At 38.2% G+C, this 14,421-nt stretch overlaps 2 protein-coding genes across 2 annotated transcripts; one reads left to right on the top strand and one right to left on the bottom strand.

The window, feature by feature from the left end:
• Positions 1-1,153: 1,153 nt before the first annotated feature.
• Positions 1,154-2,550, bottom strand: tal1 (T-cell acute lymphocytic leukemia 1). Its single transcript, XM_062557087.1, has 3 exons — positions 2,421-2,550; positions 2,220-2,296; positions 1,154-1,767 (listed from the first exon to the last, which is right to left on the bottom strand). The coding sequence occupies exons 1-3, from the start codon at positions 2,456-2,458 to the stop codon at positions 1,340-1,342; spliced, it is 543 nt and encodes a 180-aa protein (XP_062413071.1). The 5' UTR covers positions 2,459-2,550; the 3' UTR covers positions 1,154-1,339.
• Positions 2,551-4,267: 1,717 nt separating this feature from the next.
• Positions 4,268-13,998, top strand: stx6 (syntaxin 6). The gene is made up of 8 exons (XM_062556188.1): positions 4,268-4,636; positions 6,606-6,775; positions 6,890-6,984; positions 7,282-7,344; positions 7,958-8,086; positions 8,401-8,507; positions 10,283-10,377; positions 11,095-13,998. The coding sequence occupies exons 1-8, from the start codon at positions 4,602-4,604 to the stop codon at positions 11,169-11,171; spliced, it is 771 nt and encodes a 256-aa protein (XP_062412172.1). The 5' UTR covers positions 4,268-4,601; the 3' UTR covers positions 11,172-13,998.
• The last annotated feature ends 423 nt before the right edge of the window (positions 13,999-14,421 follow it).

The following is a 14,421-nucleotide window of genomic DNA, read 5'->3' as shown; positions in this document are numbered from 1 at the left end:
AGCTGGGAACCAGTGAGTCTCTTCTTGTCTTGCCCCGTCTTCCCATCCCTTTGGGAGCTGCAGGCCATAAATGGGCTTTGATGCTTATCATTTGGATCCAAATCATCCATAAATTGAAAACAACCAGTGACATTCTGCATTCTCACCATACTCCACCACAAATCAGTTGGTTCCCATGTTTAAAGAGTATTGGGTAATTCCGAGCACCTATAGTGTTACTATTCATGAGACATTTACGAGAGAGATATGAGATGATGCTAAATGTCAACAATGTCTCTAAATACCAGTCACTTAACCTTTAAATAGATTACTTAACTAATTTATTTTATTTTATGCACAGTAATGACAATTAGCTTTTTGATATTTTGATGGATTGCACATACCAAATGCATGCTCCATAAGCATGATATACCAAGTATACATATCCTTCTAAAAGGCAGCTATGTAAAGGTATGGCTAGGTAGGTAGGCTATGTAACCCTTACAGAATTATGCACTAACAATGTCAGACTGAGTACAGAGAAGCACTGAGAAGAGTCCCTTATTATTACCTCGGCCAAGGAGGTTATGTTTTCATCGGGATTTGTTTATTTGTTTGTTTGTCTGGTAGCAAGATAACTCAAGAAGCCATGGATGGATTTCGATTAAATTTTCAGGAAAGGTCTGAAATGACCCAAGGAAGAAACCATTACATTTTGGAAGTGATCCGTATCACCATCTGGATCCAGGAGGCGATTATGTTTTCGCTTGGCGGAGGTCTGCTCTCGGAGTGCTTTTCTAAATATGCTAGACGGCATATAAGCTAAGTTCCAAAAAAGTTGATGTGTTCATGCTTCAGGTCTCTCATTCTCATATAAATATTCATGCATTCTATTTTAGCAATACAATAGCACACAAATAATAATACCAATAACAACAACAACAACAATAAAAATATCTGGCAAAACTTGTTTATTTTGTATCTCATCTCTCAAAATACAAGAAAGTGTATAGACAGAGTGGATAGTGAAACTGTAATCAGATGAACTGATACAAAAAAATATATACAATATGAACATATTTTTATTAACACAATATCGAACACTGTTTTTTTTTGTAAATATCACAATTATCATCCATACTGGACTATAATTTTACACCCCTAGTCTGAACTGTACTTGAAAATGACATTTCATAGCAGCAAAAGTAGGCCTACAGTACATAGCTCCTGTAAATGCATTGAAAATACAGTTCTCAAAGGGTTACTAAGTCAGTTACTGACCATGACTGCATTGCAGGAAACTTATATTCTGTCATAAGACATGTTTTTGTTTGTTTCTCATTTCTACTCCTTCTTTGCACTAGATTATATAATTGTCTATAGTGCAATGTTGGGTGGGTCCCTGCGACGTGGACCACGTCTCCAAATCCACATCCTCGGAGAAGCTCTCGGGACTGCTCTCTCCATCCAGCAAGCTCCCACAACTGGAATTGGGAGACAGCATGTCCTGCAGCTTCTCTCTCATCTTGCCAAGGTCTGTTTCTTTATCTTTAGGTACATTGCCATCAACCCTTTCTAACATCAACCCCTTCTGATCACTCGCCAAATTGGCAAGGAAGTTAATGTATTTCATCGAAAGGCGAAGAATCTCATTCTTACTAAGTTTCTTGTCAGGAGGGTGTGTGGGAATAATCTTGCGGAGTTCAGCAAATGCTCCATTCACATTCTGCTGACGCCAGCGCTCACGGCTGTTTGTGAAGATCCGACGGACAATCTTTGGTTGAGAACCTGTTAGAAAAAAAAACAGAAATTGAAAAGGTCAAGATGGCAACTTTTTGAGTAATGCAATCAAATGTTCTGACTGAATTTGAGACAAATTGCTCCTAATTAAATAATGTTACTTGTCATGAAAGTAGGCTACCAGAACTACATGGCTCAAAAACTGCCTGGTATTCCATAATCTTTTTTCAGACTTAATTTTGGTCATGAACAGATTAATGAATTTAGGCTAGAATAAAAGTTGCACTCACACCAGGCTCATGGTTAAATATTAGGCCTAGGCTACCTTAAACTTTAAAATGGCATGTGACACAATTAATCTATGATGTGCTCCATCAAACACATTTATTTACAGTAAATTATGATAAGATAGCCTACTTTGTAGCCTACTTTGTGTTGAATACTGTTGCATTCTGATGTAGACAACAGAAACATAACCCTATACCAATAGGCCTACCTACCGTTTCTGATTTCAACTTCGTAAGGTGCGTTACGCATGCGATTGGAATTTGTGCCGACGCGCTCTCCGGGGTAACCGCTGAAACAGAAATCAAATGACAGCCTAATTATTTTCACTGAAATATTAATTCGCATAGAGTACATACATTGACCAAATCTGACCAAATGAGAATAGCATATCCCGTGCATTAACGTTATCCTACCTGTTAGTTACGAGCGTTTGTGTCATGTGATGGAGCATCGCGGAGGAGGTAAAGCTGGTGAACTTCGTAGCACAACAGACGAACTTTCATTGAAGTGTCCCGGTAAGACGAGACAGTGGCAGAGTGTCAGCTCCGTGGTCTGCAAGCTGTGTTCTCCCTGTGTTTTATACCCACGATCCCTCCTCTCCCGATGACTTTTTCAGTGGTTGGCTGCATCCTTGTACATCCCGCTGTACGCGGTTTCCTTAGTAACGCGATTAATTATGCTCCTCCTGTTGAAGTGGTCCTTTGGGACGAGGTAGGCGTCTGCTACCACTCCCCCACCAGTTTCCGCCGAAGCATATCACACGCCCAACTGTCGTGCTGGTTGTCGTGTCTTCCTGCTTCCCGCATGTCACGCCACGCCATAGCCTACTGCGAAGATGTCGTATCGCTTAGGCTATCAGAAAACACAGGACTTTGCACATTTTGAAGCCTAATTCGTGCACGTTGTGGTTAGTTTTATCCAGAGCCATGAAATCTGGCATTGGTTTTATCCGCCAACAGGCACACGTGGATGCCAAAATTGTGTCACTCGTGTTTTTTAGATATGGCATAGTAGGCCAGTCAATCTAGCGTTTGACCCATAACTAATTGCAATAGTAATCATTCCAAGGTTTTTGTGATCCCTAGGTATATATAATTAACATATAAAAAATCTACCCATTTATATTTAGTGGAACATACTTTTTTTCAATGTCAAAGGTAGCAATTTCCAATGCATTTTGCCATTGGGATTTACTACTGGTGAAATGGGTAAAATTTTAAACTATAGATATCAAATTGAAACTTTCACAGTTGTTTACTCACATTAAGGCAAAGATTTTTTGTATTGCAAGTTTTCTGAAATGTGACGTTTAGATATGCAAATGAGACCAGTTTTACTTAAATATGCAATAATTTGCATATATTTCTAGAAAACTAAATCTGAACAATAGGTACAGTCAGCTTCAAAATAATTGCTACATTTTGCTTCTATATTGGATACCAAAAGCCTATGCAAAGGGAATATTAGATATTACTTAATTTCACCTCAGAAATGAGGAAATCAAGTCAAGTCAAAATCAATGCGTTTCAATGGAAGTACATTATAGAACAAATGATTGTCAATGATATGGTATGATGGAAGTATCTCAGTGCATGCCAACTCACTTGATATGTTGTCTAAAGGTCAATATCTTCCTTATGTGACTTGGCATGTGACTTGAGATACTTCCATCATACCATATCATAATACTGGTAGATTTAAATTAAGCACAATCACAACAATTTACAACCAGGTAAAAATATATATGCATGTTAAAAAATAAAATACTATATCAACTGGGAAGTGTAGTCAGGTCCACTGGCTAGGGCCCAGAAAAGACACCAATTTACCAATGTACTGCAATTTACTGGTCCGTCTGACTCAATCCAACATGTGTATACCCCCCCCCCCCCCCAACATTTTTTTTTTAAATTAAAAAAATACAAAGAAAGAAAGAAAGAAAGAAAGAAAAAAAATGTTTTTATTTTTTATTTTTTATTTTTATATATATATAAAATATAAAAAAAATACCTGACAACATTGTGAGGGGTAGTCTAGTAATTCTGCACTCACTCGCGAGCGCTCTCACGTGGAACTAGAACGTGGATCCAGAACGGAAACTACAACTAGAGTGGGGGTTCTCCCCTTTCTTTTAGGTCTATGGTTCCCCCCTGCCTTTGTTTATGTCCCCTGCAAACGCTGTTTTGCCGGACTTTAATTTTGAAATTTAGGCTAAGGTTTAGCCACATTCGCTAACACCTTTCCACATCCGGGTTGAACCTTCAGTGCTCTACTTTTTTAAACACTAGCCTACTAACGTTACCTAATAAAGTTCGAAAAATATCTGTTTTTCAATTTAACATGCTGAAGTACATTTTTGACATGCTGTAAATAAAGCTCAAAATAAAAGAAAATTGCCATATTAAAAGCGAACTCATGAACCGGATGCGCAGCACTGATGGGCTAAGGTGTTCAAAAAAGGAGTAATAGGATCAGTATCACATGTAAACATCTTATAGTTGTGTTTTCTTTCTTTTTTTTGCTGTGAAGGTTGTAGTCGGGCAGGTGTGAGCATTTAAGGTTTCAACATAAAAGGGTCTGCCACTACTTACAACATGTCTATGGAAGATCCATTTTTCGTCGTGAAAGGGTAGGAAATGTTTTCATTCGTCTGTTGATACTGTTAACGTTGAAGTTAGCCATTAATTGCGACTAGCTATACCAACAAAAAGATTATTATCACATTAACTTAGTGATCCATTTATCCAAGTGTAACGTTAGGTCTAACTGATCATATCTGCACTGTTTCTATCTGCACATGGTCACTGTTTCTTTTAATTACGTGGGTGCGACTGTTAACGTTAACTATCACTCGGCTGATCTCTGTATTATCATCTGAGTCCCTGCAATCCCTAATGTTAGATGGGGTACGACAGCTCAGAGACAACAAACGTGCTGTCAAACACTTACCACGCTCAGATGTAGCCTACAGTAGGCTACAAGTTTACTTCAACCTTACGCATAGGCTATCTTGCCACGATAACTCGGGATAGAAGCCTATTCACAGAGATGGATCGTTTCCACAAATGCAACAACGCATCATCTTGATGGCTGTTAGAGGGATAGCCTCACCTCTTCTAAACATGAGATCAATAAAGTCAAGAAAATTACCTCGATGGGTCTAACATCGCCAATGTTAGGCTCCTACATTGCCACATGTAATGCTGTAGCCAACAGCCAGTGGGCATTGCTTTAATCGGTTATTCTGGAGATGTCTGAGTTGGTGCTCTTGGTAGCACATCTTCTGACCATGCATACAGTGTCTTTTGTGTTACATGTCAACACAAACATGTAAACAAATCTTAAATCTGTGGAAGAACTGGTTTCGTGATCTTGTGTCTAGATAGATGTTGTAATGTATTGTTTAGATACAGTAAATGTTAACATTGCAAATGTATTATGGACACGTCAAGACCATATATGTTCGTGCAGACTTCTTTTTTGCACAGAAGTAGGATCATGATTGTCACATCTGCAGTAAATATGGTAAAATGCCTGCTCGTTATGATGAGCTTGAATGTTTATCGAGTTCACATGCATCCCATTAAAGTGTAACTGTCGGAAATTGACCTCACACTCTTTTTCTGCATGAAAACACATCAAATAAGCCATAGAGTCTGTATTTTCCATTGATAAAGTAGTACAAAGCTTGCATAGTTTATAGAACTTAAGTGTTCTTAACAGTCTTCTGTAATAAAATCCAGGATACTTAGACCCTGAGTAAGCTACTGGTGAGGTTTGGTGCTGTTTTGAACAATCAATTAATAGGAATATTTGGAATATTGAGAATGAACCTATGAAACACCATGCAGCATAATATTAACTAAAACAACCTGATTTAATGCAAATGCAGTTGAATGTCAACCCTGCACATACACCAATTGTGTGCAGAGCTTGTGGGCTTGCCGTTACTTGTTGATGATGATTAACCATATGGGCATTTGTTTGTAACAAGTCAACTTCAGTCAGTGTTCACTTCTGCCGTTTTTCCCCAATCCACTCCCATCTGGTGTATAGCCAGCTACCATATCTACTACATTTGACAAACAACAAATGCTTTTGTTCTTATGTGTGTACAGCACCCTTCACAATTATTGCCATCCCTGATAAAGTTTAATAAAAAGGGGAAAAAATATCAATTATTTAAAAAAAATGAATTATTTAGGGACTATATCTTAAATTGCGACTTTTCTAACAGATATTGAAATTGAAGTTTCAGTTCAGTCCCAATACATTTTGAACGTGGTGGAGCACTACCATTTAAGGAAACATCATGAAATCTGCTCAATCTATAAACATCCGCCCCCCATACACACACACACCTTATTTTATTACTACTATTTCATGTATTCTGTAAAGTTGAGTTGGCTCTTGAGCACAAGAAATGTCATTACTGATAAATCCTTGAACTTTACTGAACAAAAACAACACACTTGTTGTGAGTTCCAGGCTAGTTAGAGTTGAAGTGAAATATCTAGAAACTAAAAGGATGATTTTGTTAACAATTGTAAAATCTGTATTAGTTAGCACTTTTACATTGCCTTTTTTTTCTCCTACAGGGAGGTACAGAAGGCAGTGAACACTGCCCAAAGTCTGCACCAAAGGTGGAGTGAGCTACTTCAGAACCCTGGTAGCTCCTCCTCAGAGGAGGTAGACTGGACAACCAATGAATTGAGGAACAGCCTGAGATCCATTGAGTGGGACCTGGAGGACCTGGATGAGACTATCAGTATCCTTCAATACAAACATCACAGTCTTCTGTAAACCTTCTATTCTGCCCATTCCAGTGGATAAAATATGTTTTGATAGAGATGATGTGTTTGGGCCTTAACATTTTGTGCAGGTATCGTTGAGTCCAACCCAAAGAAGTTTAACTTAGATGCCGTGGAACTTGGAAAACGTAAAGCATTCATCACAAGCACCAGACAGACAGTCAAGGTCAGTGTAACGTAATCTGACAGTGTATAGTAGATAAGGCATTTATTAATGGCACCTACTGTATTATGATTGTAAAATGATAGTTGATATCTTGATGAATTGTTAACTACTAGTAGTAATATGCCTGCAGGAAAAATCCTAGGGAGAAACTTGCTAATGGAAATTCTGCTTTTCATTCTGTGCACACATAAAATAACTGGTAGTCTAGAAGAGTCCTAGGAATAATGTATGCTAAAGACTACCGAATATGTCGTTTGCTTCTTTGTTTACTAATACAATTCTATGGATATGTTTCAGGACATGAAAGATTATATGGCCAGTCCAATGGCTCAGGCAATGACTGAAAAGAAAAATCGTCAGGTATGTACATTTTCATTGCATGCAAGATTCACTGGTGTATTCCCCATCTGCTCTCGCTTTGACACTAAATCATAGACAAACCACTCTGTACACTCAACAGACTGTAAAACAAGCAAAGATCTCCAACATTTTGCATACTGCATGCCTCTGTCAGCTCCTTTTTGTCAAGTAAGCGTTGCTGGACACCTCACTGTAGCCCTTTGTTCACTTACTGCTGTCTACCATCCATATACCTATGTAGTATACTGTATATGGTGTATGTTTTAATTGCATAGCAATATGTGTCATGTCTACTGTTGTCTATATGTGTATTGTGCTACAGAGTTTAACACACTGTATCAAAACCAAAGCCAGATAAACTATCCTAACCTTATAAGCTAACAGCTTATGGTGTTCTGGTAAAATAAAGAAATGGGTTCTGAGCAACAAGCACAGTGATGGGCTCTTGGAAGCGCACGTGATGAGCATGAGCAATGAAATAATGAAGAGAATCTGCAAAGACATTACATTTGGTTATTTTGTGACAATAGATCATGAATAATTGAATTATATTTATATAAAATCATGGTTTGAAAATATCCCGACTATATTTGTCTTATCTATTTTTACAAAGACTTTAGTTGGCGGAAGCGGTTCCCAGGGCCCAATCTGGCAGCCTGGAGATGACAAGTACACTTGTCTGGATCGGGAGCTGCATACAGCCAACTCTCAGTTTATTGAGGAGCAGCACACCCAGCAGCAAGTATGTCCAGTGAATGTTGCATTTTTATATGGTCATCATGGGACATTTTAACTCAACATAGAAAATACTTTGATCTAGACCCTTCTTTTTACATCTAATTTAATTAAAGATGTCAATATAGATATCTGAAACCTGGTGTGGGTGGTATGACTACAGTACATGCTCTTGTCCTTGCTTGTGTATTATGTTTGCCAGGTATGATTAAATATACTATGCTGTAGAAATATTGATGTAAACTATGAATGTGTGTGTGTGCGCATACCTGTAATGCATAATGTTTGTGTGATACTGTGATGGTCCTCTGTGGTTTTCAGTTCATATCTGAGAAGCAGGATGAGCAACTAGAGCTTGTATCTGGGACCATTGGTGTTCTCAAGAACATGTCTCAGAGGATTGGCCAGGAGTTGGATGAACAGGCAGTGTAAGTAACTATCCCTTCCTCACACACTTGAATCTATACACTGTATAGTGATTAATGATACAGTATGGCTATCAACTCTATATGTTAACCCTAAGAGCACGATTGGCACACTGTGCGTCAAAATTCACACCCCTCCTTCTCTGTTAAATTGCTCTGAAACTGTCACAAGTGCACACACAGGCTACTGCGCATGCTTAGATTCAGATCAAGTCAGGTCAGGTCAGTTCCTGATGCAGACGTGGAGCAGAAAGGTCACATTCATTTCTGTAGGGCACACACCACATATTTATGCATGTCCAACTGGAAGATTGCGGGGGTGAGATATATGTCAAAATTTAAGATTTGTATAATATGTTTATAATATATCTTGAAAGCCTATCAGGTTTGTCAGTTTGTCAGAAAATGGATGGCAACCAGAAGGTCAGCTGATCACTTGGCCTGTAGGAAAAGGCAAACTAATGATGTGGTATCTCCATATCAGATGATATGGGAGGTGATGTAGTAGATATCCATGCAGTGCAACTACAAAGGGATTACCGCATTGCCCATTATTTGTTCAGATGTTTGTGTTTATTGTTCATCCATGTCAGTGCAACATGCATTTCTTTTTGTCAAGTGAAAAAGAATTAGCACTTAATATGATCTAACTTATCCAAGAGAGAAAGTAAAATGATAATACATCCAGAAGTACATTAAAAAATGTATGCCACCATCACACTGAAGCTGTCAGACCAATCCACGCCCCTCTGGTAGCTACTGTTTTTTAATTTGTATACTAGATTTTCTTACAATCAAGTACAAGACAGATGACCTCAAGCATACAAATATTTTCATGATGTTCGCTGGAAAAAAGACAAACCTAATACATTTCAGAGCAGATCTGACAGTCAAGTCAAGTCAAGTCAAGTCATGCATTTCATACACAGAGGTCAAATTTATTTAATATAGCGCATTTCATACACAGAGGTCATTCAATGTGTTTTTTCATAAACACAAACAAACAATAATGATGATAATAGAAGCATAAAAGGGCATTAATCAAAGTAAAGTAAAGAACATGATAAAAAGAAAACTTAAAATTCACATGGTAAAATAATTAAGACAGATTCAGAATTTGTGACAGGAAATACTTTTGAACAGTTACAGTAGGAGGATGCTTCTGAGAATGGTTTGGTCTTAAGTCTAGATTTCTAGACAGGACGCCTAAATGATTATACTTTCTCTAATTGTGCTGCCAGAGTAGCCTGGCTAGTGCCACCACTTCTCAATGAGATGTGGTCTGGGAACCAAATGTTATTCTCGTATTTGAAAAAATGCCCAGATCTGTTTATTGGGTGCCAGGGATGTCTATCAAATGCATCTGTGCATAGCTCATCATCGTCTTGCTTTCTTGCTTTTCTGTTCTGTGATTGGTCCCCTATCTGAGGCAAAAATTAGGGCGGTAGTTTCCAGGCTGCCTTAGCAGTGTGAATCAAATCGCGCGGAAGGCAGCATGGGAACACCCAGGCTACTGCACAGAGTCTAAATAGACTATAACTTTGATTTTGATGTCTTATGAACTGATTGATCCAAGACACTTGGACGAGGCATACACAATACTGACTGCCTTATATCTGTATATTTAGGTATACTTTAAATACTGTAGTTTACAGTGACTGACAAAAGACACAATCTTGAATGTTGTGCTGTTTTGTCAGTTGAGATTAGTTTTAGCGTGATTGTATGTATAGCAGCTCAGTACCATTCTGTTGCATCATTTCCGATCTGTTTTAAAGGATGCTGGACGACTTCTCCCACGAAATGGACACCACCCACTCCAGACTGGACAATGTCATGAAAAAGTTGGCTAAGGTCTCCCACATGAATAGTGGTGAGTAACAATGCAGTTTCATGTGTCAGATGGCTGACAACAAATCATTTTCTGATAGTTTTGAAAGAAACGAGCTTGCCACTGCCACAAGTAAGGTGGGGCCAAAATAGACAAGAAGTCAATAATGTGATAAAGCGATAAAGCAACTGCCAGTCGGAGTGAAGACAAAGTGATGTTCCTTGCTTAAAAGTTTTTATCCTAGTTAAAATTTTATCCAAGATGGCGGAGCTAACTCATCGAAGGCAGTATTTCCATACTAACAAATTCAGGATTTGTTGCCTTATATTTTGCAAGGCCAAGTGAGAAATATGCACTTTTAAATATAAAAAGCCAGGTTTTGTAACCAAAAAAACCATATCTGAAGTCATGTACGAGCTATCAGTCAACCACCTAGCACGTAGAAATCGGTAGCCATCAATAACCCGTGAAGCACCTCCCCACTCAATGGCAAGTTGGTGGAGTTGTTGCTGTCTTTTGTAGCTAATGTGAGCGTAGGATTAATGAGCACTCCTGCGCAATGTAAAACTTCAAGCATTGATGTCACTGCTTGAACACTCTGTGCAACCCCTAGTGAATTCACAACATATTTTACTCTTGTCTTGGAGAGTTACAAGATATGCTCAAGAAGTTTTACTCGTCTCTCTTGAAATGCTTACAGGATGATCATTGATCATCATCTCTGCCATCTTTTTTTTCTGTCTTCCTTTTCTGTTGCAGATCGACGTCAATGGTGTGCAATCGGTGTTCTGTTGGCAGTTATTTTTGTTGTCATCCTCCTCTTCATGATTTTGTGATCACTACTTGCAGCACTGACCAACTGCACTACCACCACTCCAGATTCTTATCCTTTCCCACCCATAGCTCTAACAGGATTTGCTGATCGATGGTGCTGTGAAAGACATTTCTTCTATTTGACACAGCTCTCTGTCCACCTTTACATTGTTGCTTTGGAAGTCGCCTATGACGAAGTTGTCATACGCCCAACATTCTATCGCTGCTCACAAATTCTTTCTCTTTAACTAATGGGTCTGTAAAAAGGAACTGTTTTAAGGTGGTTTATGATCACTCCATGGAATACTCGACAATGGTATTGGGAGCATATTCGCCGGCAGTGGAATACAGGGAGAATACTTCATGTTACTTTATTCTGTATTTTTTAGCATTTTAAGTAATAACACTACACCAAATTACTATTCCATAAGAAATTGCAGCTAGGGCTACGAACATTGACGTCTCTTAACCCAGTTATATTATAGCTATATTGCTGTTCGCAAATAACTTCTGAAAGTATTGAACCAGCACACTGGATTTATGATGCCCAGGGAATAGTGTTCATAGTGGGTTTTACAGACCTCACTTGCATTTATCACTTTTTTTTTCCTAGTTCCGGATCGTTTGCTAATAATGGGAACTCTAATGCAATACAGAACGAGTTAAGATAACATCAATATTAGGGAACACTAATGCGATGATGGTAGTAATTTAATTCTGTACACCTTAGGCAGATTAATGGCAGTTTTCTTGTTACCATAAGAAGCTAAAGGTATGTCTCAAATTAAAGGTACAGAAACTATCAATCGTGTAGAATCATGCTGTAGGAGATGGGATGGATAAAGGTTTGAGAAAACCAGCAACTGCTGTCCCAGACCAACATAAGCAAGTGCCTTAGATTGACATGGAAGGATCTAGTCACATTTTTTTATTAGCAAACCACTGTGAGGGATTTATAATAAATGCCCCTCTCTTTCCCTTAACCCTTTATCCAAAGCAAAAGATCCTACATTAAATGTGAAAATCTATGTAAACCTCCTTCCAATAACTGGTTTGAGCCCAACGGAAACGACTGTTTGAACCTTTTTCTGTAGCTGTTGATGAGTAATGGAGAAGAAAGTCATCTCAAAACAAATTCAGCTCTGTGTTGTCAGCGGCATTTGCTGCGTTACATTTGCCTCGCAAAAGGAAACTAAGGAAACTGAGAATGACGTCATCCGTGGGAAAAAAATGTGTTGTGAGCAATTGTTACAACAATGTCATAACAACTGTTACGAGCAATTGTTACCAGATATAGCTATGTCAGTTCATAACGTAGCATCACACAGTATTTTACACTAACAGGCAAAGGTCACTATTGGACACTGTTGTTTCTCTAACTGATGTGATGAACACCAATAAGACAGAATTGCTGATAAACACTTACAGCTCTCATTGGCTGTTAATGGACGCTGCCATCTTGGGAATTTGAACTGGGTACTCATGGTCTGAAAGAGCTGACAACAGTAATTCCCTGTGTACAAGCCACATTGTCTATAAATTGCAGAACAATGTTGTATGCAAGTTAAAAAAACAAAACCATGTTCATACCATATTATTTGTCTCCATGTATTAACCTCATAGCAGAAGGAATTTTGCAAAATCAGTGTATAAACCACAGCTAATAGTTGGGAAATTATGGTAGTAAGTATTAAAACTTCAAGGGACAATCCATTTGCAACTTGCTGTTCGGAACTGTTCCAAACGAAACAACTAACTAACGCACTATTTCTCCCATGACTATTTTTTTTCCATGTTCTGCCACTACATTTCTGTTAGATTTGACTCCCATTTGTTTAGGTCCAGACTTTGACTCCTAAAATGTTTACTGCCTAAACATCTCTCGTCGAATGACAGTCTGCTGGCTACTTTCTTAGTGCAATGCATAATTCGTAATTCTGTTCTGGTCTTGAGGCAGAAAAATGAACACTCATCACTATCTAATATCAAACTCTATACTGAAAAAATGTGTTGGGTCATGAATTGTTTTTGCTTTTGTTAAAGGCACAATGATCATGATTTGTTAATTTGATGAAGAGATGTCCGTCTCTTGGTTTACAGGGTTTATTGACGGTGCAATATGAGTGGCAAATTGATCTCTGTGTCACATAATCACATAAGTCCTGGACTCCAATTATTGAAAAAGCTGGCACTCAGACTTATAGATTTATTTGTGCTCCATAAACACATACTGTATATTGAGCCTCATTTCAGCAAATAAATGAGAACTAGCTGAAAGGTGTGCAATTGTGTGATCTACTCACAGATGTGGCGAGGAAGGGCAAGGTGGCCAGATGGAGATGAAACATGCATTGCAAATGATGTTTTCTTCTTTACACTATTTGCTGTTATAACATACAGTATTGAATATTCAAGGTTGTATTTTGTTTTATTGCTTTAATTCAGAACAAGTATGTATGTTATCTGTTAATGTGCAACATTTTAGGATACTACATCCTCACTGTATTATTTGTTAATGTTATTTTCATACATTTCAGAAACTGACTGAGACTTGGTTGGGAAGAATCCCTTAAATATCATTTTGCATTTTTTGTTTTGTTTGTTTTAATATGTTATTTTAGTGTAGTGTGTTTGTCCTTCATTCATATAGTGAAAAAGTATTTTAGACTCTATCATTGACGGTTGTGATCTTTGACTGTTTGTGGGGCTTGAGTCACCTCTCAAAACTCTGAATTAAAGACAAGTCAGAATTACCATGTCCTTTTGCTTTTTATGCAATTTGAGGTTCGAAAACAAAATGCCTGTAAAGGGTTTTCTTTTCTACAGAATAAAACAGCTGGATGAACATCCTCCAAGTGGTGATTCCATATTTTTTGCAAGAGGTGTTGGCTTAGTGTGCATTTTTTAGAAAGTGCAGAATGAGGTGGAAGATGTGTATCCGGCAATTGAATGAGGGCATGGGAAAGGTGAATGATTGTTATGGTGGGGCGGATTGAGTACAAATCGTAGCACCTTCTAGGTACGGGAATGTATTGTTGTATTTGGTAGGCTTGTAGAGAACATGTTGGGACATCAGTTAACATCAGATAACCGTTAAAGGGACAGTGTGTAATGTTTTCAGTTAACAAAATCAACATTTCCCATTCATAAATGTGGACTCCATATGCATAGCTTGGGCCAACTCTCCATCTACCTACGCCATAATAATTGGGAGCAAAAACTTTTGGTTGCAGCGGACTTTTCTTTTTACTTTTTGTGAACATGCTTAGTGCA

The sequence above is a fragment of the Sardina pilchardus genome, chromosome 15, assembly GCF_963854185.1.
Source record: "Sardina pilchardus chromosome 15, fSarPil1.1, whole genome shotgun sequence".
In the NCBI taxonomy this organism is placed as follows: Eukaryota; Metazoa; Chordata; class Actinopteri; order Clupeiformes; family Clupeidae; genus Sardina; species Sardina pilchardus.
This window is presented reverse-complemented; position numbering and strand designations above follow the sequence as displayed.